This window comes from Drosophila subobscura, chromosome E (genome assembly GCF_008121235.1).
Source record: "Drosophila subobscura isolate 14011-0131.10 chromosome E, UCBerk_Dsub_1.0, whole genome shotgun sequence".
Classification (NCBI taxonomy): Eukaryota; Metazoa; Arthropoda; class Insecta; order Diptera; family Drosophilidae; genus Drosophila; species Drosophila subobscura.
The window spans coordinates 8,334,877-8,356,071 of NC_048531.1; the positions used below are offsets into that span (position 1 = coordinate 8,334,877).

The 21,195-nt window shown below is 48.2% G+C and overlaps 3 protein-coding genes across 5 annotated transcripts; 2 read left to right on the top strand and 1 right to left on the bottom strand.

The window, feature by feature from the left end:
* Positions 1–130: 130 nt before the first annotated feature.
* On the bottom strand, positions 131–4,990 carry LOC117891660 (scavenger receptor class B member 1). 2 transcript variants are annotated; one of them, XM_034797216.1, is made up of 7 exons: positions 3,585–4,990; positions 2,195–2,491; positions 2,032–2,123; positions 1,744–1,971; positions 1,395–1,667; positions 739–1,330; positions 131–675 (listed from the first exon to the last, which is right to left on the bottom strand). In XM_034797216.1, the coding sequence occupies exons 2-7, from the start codon at positions 2,457–2,459 to the stop codon at positions 344–346; spliced, it is 1,782 nt and encodes a 593-aa protein (XP_034653107.1). In that variant the 5' UTR covers positions 2,460–2,491; positions 3,585–4,990; the 3' UTR covers positions 131–343. The 2 variants fall into 2 exon arrangements, with proteins under 2 accessions (XP_034653107.1, XP_034653106.1); XM_034797215.1 differs by having other exon boundaries at positions 2,195–2,466; positions 4,051–4,067.
* A 1,860-nt stretch (positions 4,991–6,850) lies between these two features.
* On the top strand, positions 6,851–16,045 carry LOC117891641 (scavenger receptor class B member 1). Of its 2 annotated transcripts, XM_034797186.1 has the most exons (7): positions 8,584–8,722; positions 12,750–12,871; positions 13,754–14,006; positions 14,071–14,244; positions 14,319–14,890; positions 14,949–15,070; positions 15,128–16,045. In XM_034797186.1, exons 2-7 carry the CDS (start codon positions 12,811–12,813, stop codon positions 15,506–15,508), a joined length of 1,563 nt encoding a protein of 520 aa, XP_034653077.1. In that variant the 5' UTR covers positions 8,584–8,722; positions 12,750–12,810; the 3' UTR covers positions 15,509–16,045. The 2 variants fall into 2 exon arrangements, with proteins under 2 accessions (XP_034653079.1, XP_034653077.1); XM_034797188.1 differs by lacking the exons at positions 8,584–8,722; positions 12,750–12,871 and adding an exon at positions 6,851–6,890.
* Positions 16,046–17,661: 1,616 nt separating this feature from the next.
* LOC117891642 (scavenger receptor class B member 1) lies at positions 17,662–19,624 on the top strand. The gene is made up of 4 exons (XM_034797189.1): positions 17,662–18,331; positions 18,391–18,793; positions 18,856–19,106; positions 19,174–19,624. The coding sequence occupies exons 1-4, from the start codon at positions 17,714–17,716 to the stop codon at positions 19,450–19,452; spliced, it is 1,551 nt and encodes a 516-aa protein (XP_034653080.1). The 5' UTR covers positions 17,662–17,713; the 3' UTR covers positions 19,453–19,624.
* The last annotated feature ends 1,571 nt before the right edge of the window (positions 19,625–21,195 follow it).

A 21,195-nucleotide genomic window follows, 5' to 3' on the forward strand; every position in this document is an offset into this window, starting at 1 on the left:
ACCATCCACGTTAAATTTCATTGCATACTTTGGAGCATAAATCTCTGAGAGCTTCAGCGTATGCGTGTGTGTAATTTTAGGGGATTGTAGAAACATCAAACAATGTCCAGGTAATCCAGTATTAATAATGCAATGTACGAGAGAATAAAGTTTATTAACATCTTTACATATTTACAAACTGAAGGCTACAGACTACAGGTAACTGACTGACTCTTTGTAAACTAAGGTTGTGCATTTAATCCTAGGAAAATTCGAAAATCTCTTCAAGTCTGGACAACTTTCCCCCGTTCCCGCCCCTTAACTAACTAACTAACTAATTAATGGCACTGTTTGGTCACGTGGTTTACGCAGAGGGGGCACATGGTGCTGGTAAGTTGAAGTGCTGCACCTGCACCATCACGACGCCACCGTTCAGCGCCTCGAGCTCAGCAGAGGACTTGCTCTCCTGAAGGCTCTCCTCTCGCTTGCTGTTGAGATAATAGACCCCGGCCACGATCAGGCTGAAGGTGGTTACGGCGATGAGCAGCGTGCCATATTTGAGGGCCAGTTGAATGGCATCTAGACCGAAGGTGCTCACGTAAAGCATGTGCAGCACCTCATCTGAGAAGTCGCCCGACGTTATTTCGATCCACATCAGGGGCAAGATGGTGGCGTTCTCCAGTCGAGCCCCCTGATCTGAAATTATCAAAAATGTTCATAATCAGAATGGTCAAAAAGGCATGGGTTTCGATTACTTACTCCTCAGTAAAGGGGTTTTGTCCAGCATAATGTTGATCTGGACGCGCGAAGCTCCGCTGATGGGGAAACCGAAGCGCGGATGAATATCGGCGTACGTCTGATGGAGCTCCGCATCGGGCTTGATGCCATCGAAGATCTTGTACAGGACCGGATCGCCGGAGAAGAAGTGTGGGAAGGAGGGGAAGATGGGTGAGTCACCATAGCATTTGGTGGCATTGATCACTCCGCTGGGCAGGCAACGCTCCGTGTTGGTGCAATAGCACTGATTCGCCGGGTTCTCAGACGGATGATCAAACACGTCCATGGGCGTTCGGTAGCGAAGTACATCGATGTCGTCGTAGATGGTCACCTCCTTCTCAAAGTGGAGTGGCACCTTGCGGCACAGCACTTGCAGAAACACGTGAACTGTATCGCGAGTCTGCAAGAGATTCGGGGAGAACATCGAGGGCTCTGAGCCATCAATACGATTGCACTCTTCCCCCTCCCAGTAGTCCAACTGGGGCATGCCATTGAACTGGGTGATGGTGCTGTACTTGGTGATGTCATCTTCGCCGGTGTTCACCTGAACCGAGTCCACGCTGGTTCCGTTTCGCTGAGGGAGAACAATTCTGTTGGGGCAGAGCTCTTGCAAAAGGATCGAATCGTCGAATACTTACGCTCATCAGCAAACCGAAACGACGCTTGCCCTTGCCCAGACTCTTCAGTTTGATGATCTTGTCCTCGTAGCCCCAAAGATACTCTGCCGCCGTAAGATTCTTGAAGAGGGGCTCGTTGAACCCGTTGATTAAAATTCCTGAGAGAAGCCGCGTGCCAATTGGCATCCGCTTCACATGGCCGGCGGCACTGATGAGCGGCACATTTGGAACCAGCAGCACATCATCCTCCCGTATGCTCGACTTTTCCGGCAGAAACTTGTACGACTTGCGATCCTATAGGGGAATTAGAAGAAGAGGATTATTAGTGGTAACTCCTGCCTTGGTTTACAAGTGTTTGAGTAAGCCCTACCCTGAAGGTGACCGTGAAATTCTTGTTGAACGAGACCTCGTCCTTGACCGTGTGCTCTTGGTACACCAGCGGCCCCATATCGCGTATCTGTATCTTTTCGGCCCGCCCTGCCAGATAGTCCTGTATGTTGGGGTAGTGGAAGATGTGAGCCTTCAGCAGCGTATCGAACTTGGGGTCTGGGTTGAGCCAGCTCTTGGCCGTGTCCGAGTTCTCGGCCAGCACCAGATTCTAATGAAGGTTTTCGCATAAATTAAATTCAATTCTGGCACAGGATGCTAAGTATCTTACCTCCAGCATGGTGTTGTTGTAGTACTCGGTGAACCACATCACAAAGAATCCGGTAACACTGATCACGAAGAGCAGGAACATCACACCCAGCACTGCAAAGTGTGTCAGGTTAGTCAAGGACACGGTTGAGTATTATCATCGCAATCATCCGCGCTCTACTTACTTATCAGTGTGCCAATATCCTTGGACGTTGGCTCGCGCTTCTGGGATTGATTGCGCAGGCCGAAGGCCTCCAATATCATCTGGAGTATCGTCAGCTTGTCGGACCCACTCTTTCCGTTGCTGTAGCCCCCGAAGGTTCCAGTTCCTCCCGCACCGACCCCATTCCGCTGCGAGTTCAGTGTGTTCGACTTGGACCTGCTCTGGGCCACTGTGAGATCATCTTGAGTGGGTGGCAAGGCCACATCATGGCATGTGGCACGTGGCATTCTGTGTCTGTGTGTGTGTGTGTGTTTGTGAGCTGAAAGTGTAGTAAGCAAGTGTTATGCTGGGCTCTTATCATTGTACTGATCGTAGTATGTTGCTGGCTAGCTGGGAGCCTGTAAGCTAATAGCCACGAGGGGCAATGGCATATCAGTAAATAGATTCCATTATTGATACTCCTTGCAGTTCTTGAAACTGATTCTTGTTCACTGATGTTAATAATATGTATAATTGAATGTTATCTTTGGGATTGGGAACACGTGGCACAGCAAAGGGATCTATCTGCCTGGCCCGATTATGGGCTTATCAGGCTCGGTTCTATATTAATAGACTTGTAGGAATCCAAGAGTTCATCGAACACATAAGTGTTAAACGATTGTTCAACAAGTTTTCCCCCATTGAAGGAACTCAAATTCAGTAATACCTTTTATACTGTTATTCTATGTAATTATATTTTGCACATGTGTGTGTGTGTGTGTTCGAGTATTTGATTCAATCGGAACAATTTTCCGGGGAGTACAGATTATTAACCATGCGATCGTTTACAGAAGTTTTCACCAACTAATCTGGGTTTCAGCACTCAGAGCCTTCGCATGCTGGGCCCCAGCTGAGGCTTCTGCCTGTGCTGAAATCAAAGTACAACCCATATGTATGCATGTACTGGGCCTTATCAGTAGCTTCTACGAATATATAATACTTATACTTGTGTATGTACTGTAGCTAGCAATTCATAAAATTATGGAAACAACAAGTTGAGGAGGTAGCAGTGTGTGACTGTGTGTCTGTATTTAATAGAGTTAAGCACTCGAAACTACCACTTGTGGGGGCTACGGGCACTGATACTGATTCGCCAACTTTGAAAACGGGTCAACGCCACCGATAAGCCCCAACTGGGGCGTCAAATTTTCCAATATTTCAGCTCGATCTTGAACTTACACCAATGTGAACGAACGGCTTCGATCGGGTTCATAGATAGAGTGATCTGTAACTGCTGTGATGGCAAATTGAATTGATTTTGAACTGCGATAAGACTTGGCCTGAGCAGCATGAAATTACGCATTAGGCTCGCCACTACCCTCCCCCACACATTATGTTTGTTGTTTAAATTAAAATATGCAAATGAGACCTACGCTTGGAGGGTGGCCCTTCGTCTGGGTTGCGTTTCTCCCAATTATGGATGTGTTTTCTTAACCGTTCCGCTCTTTCTCCGTCTGCTTCTCTCCTTTCTGCTTGTGCTAAATTACTTGCAGAGCACTGTCGGGAGCAGGGGGGGTGCAGGCAGTGCCATTGACTGATAACGGCTCGGATTGGAGATGATGCGGGTGTGAAACGACCCAAAAATAGAGAGTGGTTGAGTGAGCGGAGAGCGGAGAGAGATCGTGTGCACAGACAGCTGTTCAGGTAAACGGAAAACAACACACTCACACAAGCACAAAGTAATTGCACCCGCACTTCTCTCTCTCTCTCTCTTTCAGCGCAAATGCTCGCCGCCTCTCTGGTTTACTTTGCCTCCCGCCACTCTGCTCTGCACATGCGACGACTGCCAAACATTTGGCGTCTTAATTAACAATTTTGTCGTATTTACGCTGTGTGCACACCATTCGTATTGAGCTTTTTTGGGGGGTTTTCCTCTCTCACTCTGTCTCTCCTAATGATGTTGATGCTGGGGCTGCTGCGCGGGATCTGTCCTAGTCTCTCTCACTGTATCTTGCAGCGACACACTTGAACACTCGAATATCAGTATCTCTATGCGACAGAACGAACTCTTGTCGTTGTCCGTTGTGAACGGCTCCAGTTCGGCTCTCCTCTCTCCCCTCTCTTTTCTCGTCTCTGGCAGACACTCTGTTCTCTGTTTTTCTTGGCTGGTGTTCTTTGTTCGCTTGCTTCTTTGTTTTGTCGCTATTCTCTTTTGTCAGCTCGATCGTTGGGGCTGCTGCTCTCTTGTTGTTGCTTTTCTGCAGTTCCTGCTTCGATTTACAAAAAACATTGGAGGTGTAACTGCAGCTGGAGCTGGTTTTCCATATGGAATGCACTCTTCACTCTTCCTTCTCTCTCTCCTCAGCTTCTTCTTCTTGTTGTTGTTGTTTGGCGTCTTCCACTGCACTGCACTTGGAATCGATTCGGTTTCTGGTTTGTCTTAGTTTTTCCAACAACTGCAAAGACACGACCGAACAGGGAAGGAAACACACAACGACGAGCACTACATATTTGCACCGGCCGTTGGCTTGATAATCTCTTTCGACCGTTTGGCCGCCGAAGTGCCACTGGATCAACCACTTGTCCGTTGGGGTATGGTATTTATTGCGGATTCCGCGATTAGAGCCCACGCACTATCTGGCCGGGAGAACCGATTAGATTTCGCTTTCTGGGGGGGTGTTTGTAACTCGACTGAGAGTTTCGATAGACTCTGGAAAACACTGGCACTGGACACGGGGGACGGGACTGACTGTGGTTGTGGCTGTGGTGCGTGCTGGCTGCCCTCCAAACAAGTTATTACTACGACGAAATCCGCTCCGCTCCGCTCCGTTCGGAATCAGCAGCTGTTTTGTTCTCTTTCCTCGTTCTACGATCTTGCTTGCTTTCGGTGCCTGCCCAGGCCGCTGTCTCTGCTGCAGCTCTGCGCTCTGCCATTGATAAGCGTGTGGTCAGCTATGATTGCTGATAACCGGGATTTCTTGCTTACTACGTAGCAGCGCAGCCATTGTGCGTGTGCCACTTTCTGTGTTTGTGTGTGTAATGAGACAAAGTGCAAATTTAATCATCATTTATACAAAGGAGCCAGCCAGTCGCAATGATACTCACATACGCACAGACACTCTCAGGGGGAGAAGAGATACATGGAGAGCAGCCATCTGCAGCAGCCCCATCCATCCCCATCCCCGGATTGCTTTCTCTCAGCGAGAGAGTGGCGACTTCATTATTATCGAATTAGATGAGCGGCGTGGACGAACATGCGGAGAAGGGGCGAAGGGGCATCCAGAAGCGGGCTTCATTGTTTCTCCTCCCATCTGCAATACACATGGAGAAAAGGGGAGCCGGCCGAGAACCTTCTTATAGATACAGCACTTCGAAACAGTGGAATGAACGCTGAAGTGTCGTCTGATCAGAAATATATGTAGTCAATATCGGTCTATATATAGGAATGTTCAAATGGCCAAATGCAAATAAATAGATATTTGACTATGTATCGGTATCGGTATGTTTTCGTTAATCACGTGCCAAAACAATTTAATTAGCACTAAACCAATCAATTAGCAATGGACAAAGGAAAGTGCATGCGCCATTTCGCTCAGTGCATGGGTGCTCAAGGTGCGCTACCTCTTTCTTTCCTTATTTACTTACTGCTCGTTGCGTTCTCTCTCCTCGGTTTCTGTTTTCGTTTTGCAGTTCTTGGAGCATGTGAGGATATATTTAGATTACCTTATCTTCCAGCTGTCAGAATGCTCATTTCTTAAGCTAGCAGAAAGGCCTCAAGCCCCGCATCCATCCCCATGACAACGTGATTGCTCGCAGCGCAGATTCGCCCCCGGGAGGGAGGAGAATCGCGAGTTATTGAACCCCACCACGGCCGGAGACCACAGGCCCCAGGGCCCAGGCCCAAGCCTCGATTGTGTGCTCAGCATTTATCAGTTTAGTCAAGAGTTTACAATTAATCTGTTGTACTATGGCGCGGGGCTGGCTTTCCATACTTTCTGTACGACTACAGATGTGAAGTGGCGGCCCCATCGTGTTTTGCATCAGCCTCGATTGATAGCCTCTCTGAACTTTTTGTTTTTCTAGAAGGCGGAATGACGCGGATGAAGCCTCCAATGGCTCAATCGCTGTATCGCTCCGTGTCGCTAATAGCTTTCCAATATGTACTGTTCCCCTGTAATGCCATGCCTGCCCAGTCTCCGCCCCCTAGCAGGTCTCAAGAGCTGCGCTTCAAAGTCTAGTGTACGGCGGAGGATTTGACTGGAACTGACAACTTAAGTGGCCCTAACTCAGCCGCGCTTCAACTAACTGCAGTTTGTTTGGGCCCGACCCTCACATAAACTACCTTAAAAAGCCGTAAGAGTGCAAGTCATTTCCATCATGTTAAATGTAGAGCTGTGCCCTCGATTGGCACCCAGTTCCCGCTTCCTGAATGCTTGCTTGCTTGTAGGGAAGGGATCTTATCAGCTCTGACGTATAAATAAGGGGGGCATTATCAACAACCTGGGTTGCCGGGTCGTCAAGTGCCAAAATTAGTTCTTATATACACAAATACATACACAAGAATCACATAGAATGAACCTACAAATGAAATAAGAAAAGTTCTCCAGAAAGTAGAGCAGCAAAATCATCGGAAATCAAGAATCTGCACATCGGAAATCTGCCCTTACTAAGGTAGTTCTTGAGAAGATCCCGTAAGGGACTGCTGATTGCTGACATGCTGGTGGCCAACATTCTGTACCGTAAGTGGAAACAAATTTGGATTTTGTTAGCGTTGTGGTGGTGGCGGCAGCAGGTGCTGCGTCGGCGGGGCAGGGGCAATTGATGACACGCAACAACATTTAAATTTACATGTGCGTATGTTGTTGTTGCTGTTGCTGTGCTTTTATTATTATTTATTGCATCACTTACAACAAAACTGCGCCACTTTGTACGACAGTTTACATAAACAGAAAGGTCGCATGCAACCCGGTTGGCCTTATTGGCATGCAAAGTCGTCGTAGAGTTAGGCATTGGATACGGGTCGACGTCGGCCCATCCACAAGCACAAAATCTTCGTGCGTGTGTGTGCGTGTGTGTGGTTGGTCTTGGAGCGGAATGTCGAACACATTGAGGCGATAATGTCTTGGTTCGCCTTCTAATAGTAGTCGCCTTGTCAGGTTAAGGGAATATAGTTAGAGCTGAGTTTCTGGGAATGGGCATTATGAATTGAATTGCTCTCTGCAAGACCTTCAAATCTTACCATTTCTCTTCTACAGCAGGAGCTACTTAGGATTTCACAGCTCTATCTAAATATCTGAGATTTAACCAACCGAACTTCCCACTGATTCATTTGAGTTGGGGAAAACTCTTCTATTTCTTCAAACCTGGGCATGCTCTCTGTGAAGTTTTCTTCCAGTGGACTGGGACAATTTCTTGAATCACATTTCCTAGACATGGTCTGAAATGATTTCCCCCCCGCTGTTGTTGGTTATGCAAATGCAACATGTTTTTGCCGCGTGTTATTTCCACCGTTTGCGCATTTCCCAAAAGCCAGTTTATGCTTAAGCACGAAACGAAAGCTTTTGCGAGATTCCGATTCTGGAGGCAACAACAAACCAACCCATAAACCTTGCGCAATGCCAACCACCGAAGCTGCAACATTCAGTGGCAATAACAATAATTTGTGATCATTGGAGCTGTCAACTTTTGCATACATTCAGCGGCTTCAACTTGATCTGCCTTCGTTATTGTGGCTACTGATTTTTGGGGGGCGGCGGAGTTGGGAAATGCAACCGCTGCCACCAACAATCAACATAGAAATGAGTCACTTGCGAAAACAACAACAAAATGTATCAACAATGATCGTTTAGTTTATTGCGGCCAATGGTATTGGTGTGGCAATCAATGGGAGGGAGATCGCTGTGCCTCTGTGTGCAACATAAAACGGAACGGAACGCAACCAAAACGAAAGACTTCAATGCAAAAGCTACAAACTTGTTTTTATCACCAGCCGCCACCCATTCCCCGAAAGCAACAGAAAGAGCGACAGAGAAAGAGAGAGAGAGAGAAACAACAGCAACAAGCAACATTTATTTCGAACCGATCGAAGTCTATTCGAATATCCAAAAGCTTTAATCGCATGCAATGCACTGCATTGAGCAAAAGCTCAAGTCGCACACTGACGGCGCAGAGCACAGCGCTAGCTTACTCTCGCTTTTGCTTATGCCTCTCCCCTTGAGCACACACACACACACACACCTGCCTTCGTAGCTACATACGCACACAGGTGTACCTGTTTATCAGGTTTTCGAGTTTCGCTTTGTCGCAATGCCAAGCCAAGCTGAGCTTCAGGTTGAAGCTTTCGCCGCACCAACATCTTACGTTGTGGGGCCACTCGAAGACATCGACATTAGTTTCTCGGCGGCTTTGCAAGCGTACAAGTCGTGCCCGTTTTTTGCCGGCGGTTTGGTGTTGCGTTCCACATTTTGAGGGCCCCCCTAAGAATCTATCTATCCACATAACAGCGCCCGTACGTACTAAACTTGCATCCGTGTAAACGGCCAATTTCGACGACTCCGATTCCGGCTCCCGTGTGAGTGCCTTGTCTGTGTGTTAATATAACTATTTTGAAATGTCTGCCGATTGCGACTTCGCCTTGCGACTTGCGGCTTGTGGTCTGTCCCTGTCCCGCTCAGGCTGGACAGGTCTGCGGCTGCCTTACGACTCTTGTGTCTTTCACAAAAGTCAGCCAGCAACAAGTGTGTGGTGTATTGTTTGTGGTATGGTATGGTGTGGTGTGGTGTGGTGTGGCAGTAGCACTCACATTCCAGGCCTTTTGCGGCAGTAAAAGTCCATTTGTTGTTGCTACTCGCTGCATCGCTGCATCGATCATTGATAAACCTTATACGCAGATGCGGTCGGTCGCAGTCTCGTCGCAGTCTCAGCATTAAGCAAGACCTTGCCCACTCAGCCAAAATGAAACCACTTCCATGGTGGCGGCTCGATGGCTTGACGGGGCGCTTAATAGCTCTACAAAAGCGGAAAATCATTGAATTATGCTTTGTGGCTGCTGCTGATGATGTTGCTGCTGCTGCTGTTGCTGTTGCTATTGCTGCTGATTATTCCTCTTTCCCCCTGGAGCCAGCGGCAGTAGCTAAATGCTGTCTACGGCCCTGCCAAAAGCGCATTTTACGAACGTGCATAGTTTTTATGATTACTTGTGTGGAAAAAGTGAAATTTTCGCTCTGCACAGAGCGCTGATTGGCGCTGCCACGAAGCAGCGACTCAAAACGAAATCAAATAAAAAAAGTTTACTTAAAAAACACCACACCACCACATACACTCGGCCAAGATCCAAAATCAAAATTTAAAAATGTAAAAATGTAAAAATCAAAATGAAGCGTGTGCCCGGGGCAGAAAACCCCGCAGAAATCAAATCAAACTAAATAAATGCATAAATAAGTGAAGAGTGCCCGCGAAAGCTCTCTTTGACCACATAACGATGACGATTATGTGAAGGTTGCACCAGCAGCGGCAGCAACAGCCACAAGCCAGAGTAAAAGCTTTGAATCATCATCTTCATCATACATATACGACGACAAGTTGTATGTTATCTCTTGTGTATTGTGTCTTGTGGCTCTGCTGCTGAAGTTGCTGCTTGATTTCGTTGCCAAGTTGGTCATTAAATGGAGGCGACAATTGCCAGGCTTTGTCTTTGCTGAGCTGCGCTGCGCTGACACATTTCACTGCGAAAGCAAAAAGGCAAACAACTTCAGCTTTGTACTTCAGCTGTCTCTCTCGCTCCCTATCCCATGTACTCGTGCCCCTGTCACTGGGGTAATTGCCACCAAAACTGACCTACTGAAACTCCAAGATGAGCCCCGTCGCACATGTCTGTCACGCCATTGACAGCAGCACAGCCGAGCATTGTTTAACGCACAAAAATTTAAAAATCATTTCATTTTGTATTATCAAAAAAAGGCAAAGCGAATTTTGTCAGCAGTTCAGTTCGCTTTTTGGCCAGCCCAGTGTCACAGAGGCAGCAACTACAGCCACAGTCACAGCAACAGCAACAGCCACAGCAACAGCTCTGAAATTGGGTCAGGGTAATTGTTTAAAATAAGTAGCTGCTACCGCTTGTATTTATTTGTGCAACACTTAAACGCAGTGAAATTATGAGACGCGACTCCACGTTGTCTTCGCCTTTACTTCATTTCAATCCAAGAGCTCTGCCAAGCTGATCAGCAGCAACAACAGCAGCAGCTGGCAGAGGGGCGGCGGATGTGTTCGCCGAGATGCCGCTTTCAGTTCAATTCATACAAAAAAACGTGTGTTTAGAAAGTAAATTTCTATTGAAGTTGGGATTCATTCTGCCTAAGCCATATAACATTCAACACATGCCCGCACAGGCTGGCGATTTCACGTTAAACACAACACGTTAGCCGCTAATTGAACAGCTGAAAGAGCAAGCTGAAACTCCAACAACTAGCGAGATCCGAATCAACAAATCAACAAATCAACAAAAAGTAAAATGATTACATCAGTTATCGCATTTCATTGGAATGGAATGCCAAAACTGCTGAAATCTCGCCTGTGATTCTCATAACAAGCTGCTTGGATTGCGTTGTTTTTGTTTAGATCTAGAATTTCCCAGTCACCCCCAGTCATTCACTTGCATACTTCTTGGGGATATGGCTCAGGTTTTCTGTTAGTAACACAAATTGCATTTCCCTAGAATGAATTAAGATACTGAGTCACGCTGCTCCATGCCATTCCATTCCTCGTTCTTTGTAAACATTTGTAATGCTGAAAAGTTTTTTATATAATCGGCCAGGGCCTTAAGTGGTGTCCGCGAACAAAGCGCAGCGCAGCGCACAATCAGCAATCAGAAAAACAGCAAACAGCAAGCAGCAAGCAGAACAGAAATTACTAGTGTACTCAGCCAAACAATTCCTGATGGAATTCACTGATTTATGGCTCGATGACGGGTGTCACCGAAAATCATTTGAAATAATTATGGGCTAATTGGTATTCAATGGGCATCGGTTGAGCAGAGAGCCAACAATGGTGGATCCAATGGTGGATCCAATGCTAAACACACAGCACAAATCACAACAAGCACACACACGCAGTTATTGGAGTCGAGTCCGAGTCGCCAGCTCGACCTTGTGCCGTTCAGAGAGCGCAGTAAACTCGGCAAATACTAAACAACAAAAAAAACCAAATACGAAAAACTTTGTATCCACTCAGCTGTGGGCAAGTGGGGAGGGAGGTGTCCAAAGTACAAAGTTTAATGCTTTTTGGCCGAAACCGTAAAGCGAAAACATCAAAACTGGTTGTGTGTAGGCCAACATTTCCGCAGAGCATCAAAGAATTTCATATTCCGCGTCTAGCTCTCGTGTTCTCATGTTCTCAGTGCGTTCTTCCGAATCGCATGTGGATGGGAAGGTGTGAACGTGCCCAAGCAGCGATCTCCCACTGGAGTTCCAGATTATCTCGTTCGCGCCGATGCCAATAAACGACAGTTTGTATGCACTTGAATCTGAGAATGATCTGCGGATTGCCCGATCGAGTGGGGGCAATTAAAACGTTTCGTTTCTATTGTCTACGACCGTGCGACGCCTGCAAATGGCCCAAAAGCCATTAGCCGGATCCCCATTTAACTGCGTTGCGTTTCGTTTATGAATATGAATAATGGCTTGCCGGGCTGTCTGCCAGGAATTGTCAATAAAAAAATCGTTGCTGTTTACGCACGAGTCCGAATATTAAAAGATTTATATGTAAGCACAGCACAGCGCAGCCCTGGCCTCGGTCAAGGTTTCTTTCCAACATTTTGTTATATGCGAAACCTCACCGTCAGAGAGCTGGAGCTCAAGCTGAAGCTGGAGCCTGTCAGTCCATTAAAAAGTGCTTAATTGCCTGAACCGAGCTGAACGGCAGCCAAGGTCTGTCCCTGCCAGGAAGGGCGCCGCGCAGCGCAGTACTCGTATCATTGACTCGACTCGAGCAATTATCCAGCGCACAAAAGTCGCGCCACAAAAGAGCCCCAGCGAAAAGTCATCGTTTTGCTGACTTGAAGGTTCTGGAGACAGCCAGAGTCACTCGGTCCGTCTGTCCCCCCACCGCCAAAACAAGATTGCAGATCGGTTTTGTTCGTCTGTTTTGTTTTGTGTCGAAGCATCGCTGATAAATCAGCTTTTGGGCAAAACTAAATACAGACAGAAACCACCACAGCCACCAGCCACCAGCCACAGCGCGAGCGTTGTCAAGCCCCCACAAGGCTAACACGCCCCGCAACGTGTCTGAGGTCTGGGCCGAAGTCGGGGCATCTCTCCGCCACTGTCATCTTGTTGTGTTGTCTCCACAAGACATAAGTAAACATATTGAAAGAGTGGAGAAAAAGAGGCACAAACAGAAGATGTTGATTATGATCATGATCGTGAAACGCTGATCGAGAGCCAATGTCGTCTAGAACTTTATGATGTGATTATCAAGCGATATTGAATGATTGCATTCCTGTTTGCCTGGCTTTTGCCCGATAATTATAGATTAACAACTTAACCGGTATTACAGCTGGATCTCTGTCTCATATATATCATTTTCTTGATTTGCTTTTCCAGCTAACGACTGCAAGGCGTTCAACTCTTAAAACAACACAACGACTCCAACAACAGCAACAATATGAACGGTCCCAAACACAAACTCTGCACTAAACTGTCCAGCACGTATCTGAGAAAATGGTGTAAGTATTCAAAGAAACCCAAGAGAGAGTTTTCCACACTGCCATTAGCATCTGATTAGCCAGCAGCATTCTCTTCCCATTGTGAGAATTTCCAGTTGGGTTTCCGTATTGATTTGATTTGTGCAATAATCCCCGCAAACAATTTATGCAAAACGCAATGGGTGGTGGAAGCACACAACTATCCACCGACTGACTGAGCCAATCCATTTATCGCATATACAATATGCAATATATAACTCCACGTGCCATGCCTGATTCTCGATTTTGCTCTATAGATAGCGGTTGGCTTTGCTTTTTGTTCGTTTGACTGGTTATACAGGTATTTGCTGTTGAATTTCTAATTGATTCCGCTGGCAGTACGCGGAGGATAAACTTGGATCTTTGTTTACACAGATAGCCATCCCAGCCCATCCCTTTCTTCTAGTTTTCTGGAGTCTATTGCGTAGTGGGTATATCCAAGGACTGGGAGCTGGTTCTGGTTCTGGTCGCTGTAGTTTAGCGTAGATATTCCAGTTCTGGCGCTGCCACTTGTGTAATTAAACGTTAATTATTCAATCACAACTAATTGGGGATCGGATCTATCTCTCTGTCCATCGGGTTGTATAAATGCTAATTGGATAGCAAAGTGTATAAGGTCAAAGGGTCACTGGAGAAGTGATTCATGTGCCACCATGCGATATGCGACTGTTCGTTCTATCCGTTCGATATATAAATATTTATGCCCAGCGGTCCCCGTCTAGTGCCAACTCAAATATTTGTCTCCATCACAAGTTCCCACCTTCCCGGACGGACTGACTGACTGACTGACTCATCCTCATCATCCAGAGATGTGTGCAATCGCTGTGCAATCGTTGAATAATTCGATTTGGTCTGGTTTTCCAGGGATTACGATCGCCATTGCGTCAGTGTTGATTGTGGGTGGCGTTTTGGTGGCCTGCCAGTTCTCCGTGCTGATCAATGCCATTGTGGACCGCATGGTGGCGCTGCGTCCCGGTGCCAAGACCTTCGGCTGGTGGGCCAAGCCGCCGGTGGAGCCCCACATCAGTTTGTACATCTACAATGTGACCAATGCCGATGACTTCCTCAGCAATGGCTCCAAGGCCATTGTCGACGAGGTGGGCCCCTATGTCTACAGGTAAACGATTGCTAAACTGAATCTTAACGTCAATGCTTATGCGATCTCCCTCTGTGACGTGCAGCGAGAGCTGGGAAAAGGTGAACATCGTGGAGAATGACAATGGCACGCTCAGCTACAATCTGCGCAAGATCTACTCGTTCCGCGAAGATCTGTCCGTGGGCCCCGAAGATGACGTCGTGATTGTGCCCAACATTCCCATGCTGAGTGCCACCTCCCAGAGCAAGCACGCGGCCAGGTGAGTGCCCCCGCGTGTGGCTTGAGCCGCATGAGCTCATGTCTGATATTAAATGTGATCTTGCCCCCGCCCAGATTCCTGCGCCTGGCCATGGCCAGCATCATGGACATTCTGAAGATCAAGCCGTTCGTTCAGGTGTCCGTGGGACAGCTGCTCTGGGGCTACGAGGATCCGCTGCTCAAGCTGGCCAAGGATGTGGTGCCCAAGGAGCAGAAGCTGCCCTACGAGGAGTTCGGCCTGCTGTACGGCAAGAACGGCACCTCCTCCGACCGCGTCACCGTCAACACGGGCGTCGATGACATCGAGAAGTATGGCATTATTGACCAGTACAACGGTCGCACCCACCTGCCCCACTGGACCAGCGACGAGTGCAATCGCCTGAACGGCACCGACGGCTCCATCTTCCCCCCGCACATCGACCACGACCGCGTGCTGCACGTGTACGACAAGGATCTGTGCCGCCTGATGCCGCTGGTCTTCGAGAAGGAGGTGATGACCTCGAACGAGGTGCCCGGCTATCGCTTCACCCCACCCGAGTGGGTCTTTGCCGATGTCGAGAGCCACCCCGAGAACATGTGCTTCTGCCCCGCCGGCCAGCCCTCGTGCTCCCCCAACGGCCTCTTTAACGTCTCCCTGTGTCAATACGGTACGACTCCTCGCTGCTCCTCCTCTCAGATCTCTTAATGCATTGTTTTCCCTTGCAGATTCCCCGATCATGCTAAGCTTCCCCCATTTCTATCTCGGCGATGAGAGCCTGCGGACACAGGTGGAGGGAATCTCCCCGCCCGAGAAGGAGAAGCATCAGTTCTTCATGGATGTGCAGCCGGTAAGGGACATCAACTCCTCCTACTCAGTTCTCCTCTAATCTCTGTGCAATCCTTAGAAAATGGGAACCACTCTGCGTGTGCGAGCTCGTGTCCAAATCAATCTGGCCGTCAGCCAGGTGTTCGACATCAAGCAGGTGGCCAACTTCCCGGACATCATCTTCCCCATTCTGTGGTTCGAGGAGGGCATCGACAGCCTGCCCAACGAGGTCACCGATCTGATGCGCTTCGCCGAGCAGGTGCCGCCCAAGATTCGTGTGGCCCTGATTGTCGGCCTGTTCGCCCTGGGGGTGGCCCTGCTGCTGCTGTCGACGTTCTGCCTCATTCGCAACTCGCACCGGCAGAGCACCCTGCATCTGGAGGGGTCCAACTACCTGGCCACCGCCCAGGTGGACATGAACAAGAAGCAGAACAAGGACACCCAACCCGCCAGATACTAGAGATTATCGTTATTTGCATGAAGATATGATCAGCGGACGTGTCGAGGGGTCTCTGGGTATCTTAATTTAGTGTAGATAGGCAACTGGGACTAGCCCATTCCATACCCACAACCCATCCCCCGCCCTCATTTGGTCCAAGCTGATCCGTTGGGGGTGTGTGTGTGAGTGTCTGTAGTCTAGAACAAATGGAGCTGGGAAGACTTGTATGTATTTTGTATGTGTATCTGTATCTGTATTTGTATCTGTATCTGTATCTGTATCTATTGTATTGTATGTAGGTTAACTTTGTAAGTAATCGTTATGAAATTCTGATAATGATGTGTAGTCCTACGCAACAGTCGTGATCGCTATAAGGCTCAAAGCTTCGACTTAGCTTAAACTTTGATTTGTTATACCAAAACTGAATGAATATCTCCCGCCACCACCTTCCCCTGTGCCCCCCCTTTAGCAACCTGTTGAAATTCGATGTCAAGACAATCAAGTCACAAAACCCGAAACGTTTCTCAAATAAAAAATAAAGCAATGTTCCGTCCTCCATACAAATGTGCCTCATTATCAATCCCAAGCACTCGTATTTGATGGCAAACATTTATTATATCCATATGCAATAAATTACGATATTATTTTAATAAGGCATAGACCGGAATCCCTTCTACCCCTAGGCCAAACTAAGCCCGCAAATTGCTTATCCTATCCATTAGCAGTAGAACATTTGCTGGGTTCCCAAAACAAAGGAACATTTTGGAAATAATAACTGCAAGAGCAAAATTATATTAAGAAATTAGTTTTGCCATAGGTTTGCTTTATTGCTGAACATTCAAGATTTTATAGACATCAATCCGTTCCGGAATCGGTTGGAAACCCAAAAGTATGCAACGAAGGAATGTCTGGAATGACGGAGTAATTACCAAACGAATGCGTTCTACACGTGTGTCCTTCTATAGGTATAACAAATGGTTTTTGCTGAACTCAATCCAATGCATTTCAGTGGGCGCTAAGTACGTGCAAATCTCCATTAAAAATCGATAGCAAACTCCTTACCATCGCATACTAAAGGAACAAGATGTATTCCTTGTGGACATCAGCTGCACCCTTGAGACATCTTCCCATGTTCTAGCCTCTAGCTCGATCCCAAAAGTATGCTGCCCAAGGGACCAAGATCAAAGGAAAACGAAAACGAGAACTGAACTCGAGACAGATTACGCTTATCTCTAGATCAGTTGATGTGCGAGTTCCCTTTCAAAAAGGGTTACAGTGGCTGCGAGGTCATACAACATAGAAACAAGAAACATTAAATGGAAATTAAATGTTCAACATATAATGAGGGCCGGCCCGAGCCGCTTATCAGCGGAAATTAATCTGAAAATGCCAGATTTTGGATTTTTATTTTCGATTGGATGCATTGAAGACCTCCAGACACAGAGACAGACACAAACCAGACCGGATTCTGCAGCAGGGCCATTAAAGCGTCTATTAATACTGGACTCCACGATTGTTATTGCGGATCACTGTGCCTGGACCAGAGCAGACCAAGCCGGGACAGACTTTAATGGCAAGTCATTTGTTTCGCTGCACGTTCTGCTGCTGATAAGCGGACTGCCGTCTGCGTCTGTCTGTGCCTGATAAGGCAGCCTCTGCGGTGACCCAAGGGGCCGGCAATCGCCACCTGCCAACGACCGAGGTTAACCATGAAACCACGCAGGGGGCACAGTCACTGGCATTTGGCAACAGGTGATCCAATGAGACGTCATTCGGCTCGATGGAGCTGCTGAACGGCAGCATCAGGCGGGCTCTTCGGTGCAGACACCCTTAAGTGCAGCTTATCTGGAAGCATGAAAGTTTTTATTGGAATGTGCGTGAATTGTACGATCGGGTCAGAGATCCCCCATTATCGCTGCTATTCCCCAGAGAGGGAGCAAGGGAGAGCACAGCCCGGAGTCCGGCTGTCGAATCAGCCTTAGCCTCAGATTCAGATTTAGACTCAGCTTCAGCTTCAGCTCCAGCTCGAGGGCTTAGCTGATAGCCTTTCCGTTATTTTGATTTTATATATTTTGTTTTCATTTCATTGCGTTCCGCTGGCCAAGAGCCGTGATAAGTGGACAGTATCACCCAGTGTCCAAAGCGCTTAGATTTTAAAGTCAAACGAATCGCGTGTTTTCCCTCGAACGGACGTGGTTCTGTCTCCAAAGATCTCTCAGCCACATAATGAAAGCCGGACAGAAGCTGAGGATAGTTCTCTACACGTTTCTCGGCCTGTCGTGTCTCTATCTGTTTTTCCTGTCCTGCGTCTGGGACTATCGCGTGCTGGTGGCCCGGGAGCATGTTCGCTTTCGCCAGGAGATGCCCACCATGGACAGCTGGATCAACTCGCCGTTTGGCAAGCTCAAGAGCTACCTCTTCAACGTGACGAACGCCGCAGAGTTCGAGAGCGGCATCGACAAGCGGCTGAAGGTGGACCAGATCGGACCGATCACCTACAAAATCGTGGGCTTCAACGACATCCTCAGTCGGAATGAAAACAATGTGACGTACCGCAAGAATCGCTACCGGCACGTCAAGTTCCTGCCCGAGGAGAGCGTCGCGCCCGATGTCCTCAACTGGACGATTGTCTCGCCCAACAATGTGCTGCTGGGCGCGGCGGCCAAGTTCAAGCATGTGGCACCGTTCTCGGTGCTGGGTTTCGATGCCATCACCAGGTTCGAGGACCTGTTCATCACCGGCTCCGTGTACTATTTCCTCTGGGAGTTCACGCGTCCCTCCCTGCAGCTCGTCTCCAACCTACTGCCCTTCGCCCTGTCCGCCAACTGCGGGCCGCTGCACAATGTAAGTGATTCGATTCCAATTCCCATGGGGATACGTTTCTAATACGTTTCCGCCTGCAGGCTCTCAAGGATAAGGAGGAGGTGTACACGGTGAACATTGGCCCAGAGCAAGGCATCGAGAACTTCTTTCGCATCGAGTCGCTCAACGGCCAGCAGATCATCAAGGAGCAGCTGCCGCGCAGCGAGCAGTGGTCCGACGAGGCCTGCCCCTACAACGTGAGCGGCGCGCACGACAACTCGCTCTTTCCGCCCTTCCTGCAGCCAGACACACCGCTGAATGTGGTGGCCATCGAGTCCTGCCGCGTGCTGCCGCTCGTCTACCAGCGCCCGGAGCGCTACGCCGGTCTCGACACCTACCGCTACCTGCTGCTGCAGCCGGGCCAGGAGCCACCAAGGTGCATGGACACCACCTACGGCATCAAGCTGCACAAGGGGATGTTTGACGTCTCCAAGTGTGTGATAAGTAAGTGGCCACCGACTAGCCAAGGGATCGGCCATTGCCAACATATCTTTGGTCTGTTGCAGACGATGCCCCGTCAGCGTTCTCGGCGCCCCACTTCTATGGCAGCAGCTACAACTGGAGCGAGCACTACGAGGGCTTCAATCCGAACGCCGAGGAGCATGAGCCCTTCATCCTGATGGAGCCCACCACAGGCATACCCGTGAACGAGAAGTACCGCTTCCAGTCGAACATACCCATGCCGAATCTCGCCTCCTACAGCAGGAGGCTCAAGAAGTTCAGCAACATGCTGCTGCCCACGTTCTGGTATGAGTTTGTAAGTGGAAACAAGCTTCTAGCCATGGAAATTTCCCTGCCACTGAACCCATTGAACTTTCTTCCAGGAAATGGGCGAGCTGCCTGACTTTGTGCTGTGGCTGATGTGGTTCAATGTGAAGGTGCTGCCCCACGTGCAGGCACCCTGCATGGCCCTGCTGCTGCTGCTCGCCCTGTGGAGCGCCCTCAAAGTGATCCGTGTGGCCTGGGGCGATCTCAGTTACGTGGATCTCTATCGCAAGATCTGCGGCCGCGGCTCCACAAACGCCTGCCTTGAAACGGTGTTTCCGACAACCGATCGCCACCTTACGCAATGCGGCCAAGACTCTGATGAGGCTGTCAAATAGTCTCTGATTTGGGTTGTGATTGCAATCAGTTCCCATTCCAGTTCCAGGCCCACATACGAGCTCTGGACTAGTGTACATACAAACATGCATAAACATACAAATACTCATAGTTTTAGGCTAGAGGTGCGGTCTGGTCTGCCGCTGATGTTGCTGCCTGCCACTGCACTTATCAGTTGTTTTCATTTCTTTATAATATACTTACGAATAAGTTGAAAATTGAGTGTGCCTCATTTCACCTTATCTGTCAGCGGAGAGCCGAAAGCTCAGCCTCAACCAAAGCCCAACTAAGCCGCAGCGATCCTCCTCCATCTCCTCCACCTCCACCGATTCCACCTTTGCCGTGTTGACTGCTTTGAGGTCGCGGCTTTTGTTTGATTCGTCTCGCCTGCTTGTGTCGTGTGGTGGTGGCAGCTCGCAGTGACAATGAAAACTTGGGCACGTACCAAGTGGAAGATTTATTTTGCGCTTTATTCAATCTGTACATTTAACTTTTCGTTGTCATTATTTCTTCAGCTCCTTCTTCGTCTTCCCGCTTGGTGTATCTTGTGGTTTTGCTTACCCTTGAAGAGGGTCGCCACGCATTGTCCAGGAGCTTGCAACGCTTAGAAAGAAACTTAATCAGTGTATTTTTTCAGGATCGAACATTGGATCAAACCCTGCAAATGGGTATAAAATAAGTCTAAAAAGGGCATTCAATGCTTCGATCCGTTGTTTCTTGTTGCTTCTTTTCTTGTTTACCTTTTATTTTATTGTTTTTGTTTTTTTTTATTGTTGTTAATCTTTGCTGAACCTGAACTTTTGCACATGCCCATGTCTCCCTCTGTGGCTGATGCCCTGATGCGGTTTCAAGGTAAGCAACCCAAGCCCGAGCCCAATCCCAGTCCCAACCCTTTGCCTCTTTTCCTCTCGTTCCTGCCAACGGTGTCGTGTGTTGAGCGTATTTCTTTTTTTTCCTTTCCCGAACACTCTCGATTTGCATAAAACGATATACTACATACGTATGTGATTGGGCTGCTCGCTTGGGGCAAAGGATGCCCCAATTTAAATGGTAATCGCCGCCAAGCAAGTCGAAAGTTGCTTGTATAATTCATTCGGATGTTATATCACAAGTGGAGAGTCGGGTCAACACCGGTCGAGCTGATTTATTAACCTTTTCGCGGCGAGTCCAGCTGATCCGTTGGATCTAACCAAAGGCAGCAGACGATCTGTCTTCATATTCATGATTATTTCGCTTGTTCTAGAGTCGCCTGCGTCATTGTCAGTGCCATAAAAGCAGCGAAAGTACATAATTAAACGAATATAAAGTGTATTTTTACTTTTTATAGTTAATTGTTGTTGCCCCCGCCAAAGGGGCTAGAATTATCAGACTGATCAGAGCTCGAGTTCCGAATCCATTAGCATGTTCCATGCACAGTGGAGCGACCGTTGAAGCGAAATACATATCTGGCAAAGAGGTGGAAAAACCCCCTGGTCATGGCTGAGATGTCAAAAAAACAAAACTGCATGTCCACCCAAGGCAGTGGGGTAAATCCCGAAACCATTCGGATTGAATCGCCGCAAAAGCTTTCGCAATGTGTTCGGCTCTAGACTTTGTGCGTACGATCCATGCTCCGAAAGATAATTAAAAGGGAAATGGAAATGGAAATGCATAAAAGCGATTACAAAATACAGACAAAAACAGCACCAGAAACAACTAAATGCGATCGTTAAACCGCGTTAGAGTCAGAGACCAAACTCAGAGCA

What these genes read in the sequence shown, in the direction of transcription:
- LOC117891660 (XM_034797215.1), bottom strand. An exon ending in GGATATTGGCACACTGATAA is followed by an intron (nt 2,124 to 2,194) that starts GTAAGTAGAGCG and finishes CACACTTTGCAG; the next exon opens with TGCTGGGTGTGATGTTCCTG. An exon ending in ACAACAACACCATGCTGGAG is followed by an intron (nt 1,972 to 2,031) that starts GTAAGATACTTA and finishes AACCTTCATTAG; the next exon opens with AATCTGGTGCTGGCCGAGAA.
- LOC117891641 (XM_034797186.1), top strand. Translation starts at nt 12,811, where the DNA reads ATGAACGGTCCCAAACACAAACTCTGCACTAAACTGTCCAGCACGTAT. An exon ending in CGTCTCCCTGTGTCAATACG is followed by an intron (nt 14,891 to 14,948) that starts GTACGACTCCTC and finishes TTTCCCTTGCAG; the next exon opens with ATTCCCCGATCATGCTAAGC. An exon ending in TCTTCATGGATGTGCAGCCG is followed by an intron (nt 15,071 to 15,127) that starts GTAAGGGACATC and finishes TGCAATCCTTAG; the next exon opens with AAAATGGGAACCACTCTGCG.
- LOC117891642 (XM_034797189.1), top strand. Translation starts at nt 17,714, where the DNA reads ATGAAAGCCGGACAGAAGCTGAGGATAGTTCTCTACACGTTTCTCGGC. An exon ending in ACTGCGGGCCGCTGCACAAT is followed by an intron (nt 18,332 to 18,390) that starts GTAAGTGATTCG and finishes TTCCGCCTGCAG; the next exon opens with GCTCTCAAGGATAAGGAGGA. An exon ending in CGTCTCCAAGTGTGTGATAA is followed by an intron (nt 18,794 to 18,855) that starts GTAAGTGGCCAC and finishes GGTCTGTTGCAG; the next exon opens with ACGATGCCCCGTCAGCGTTC.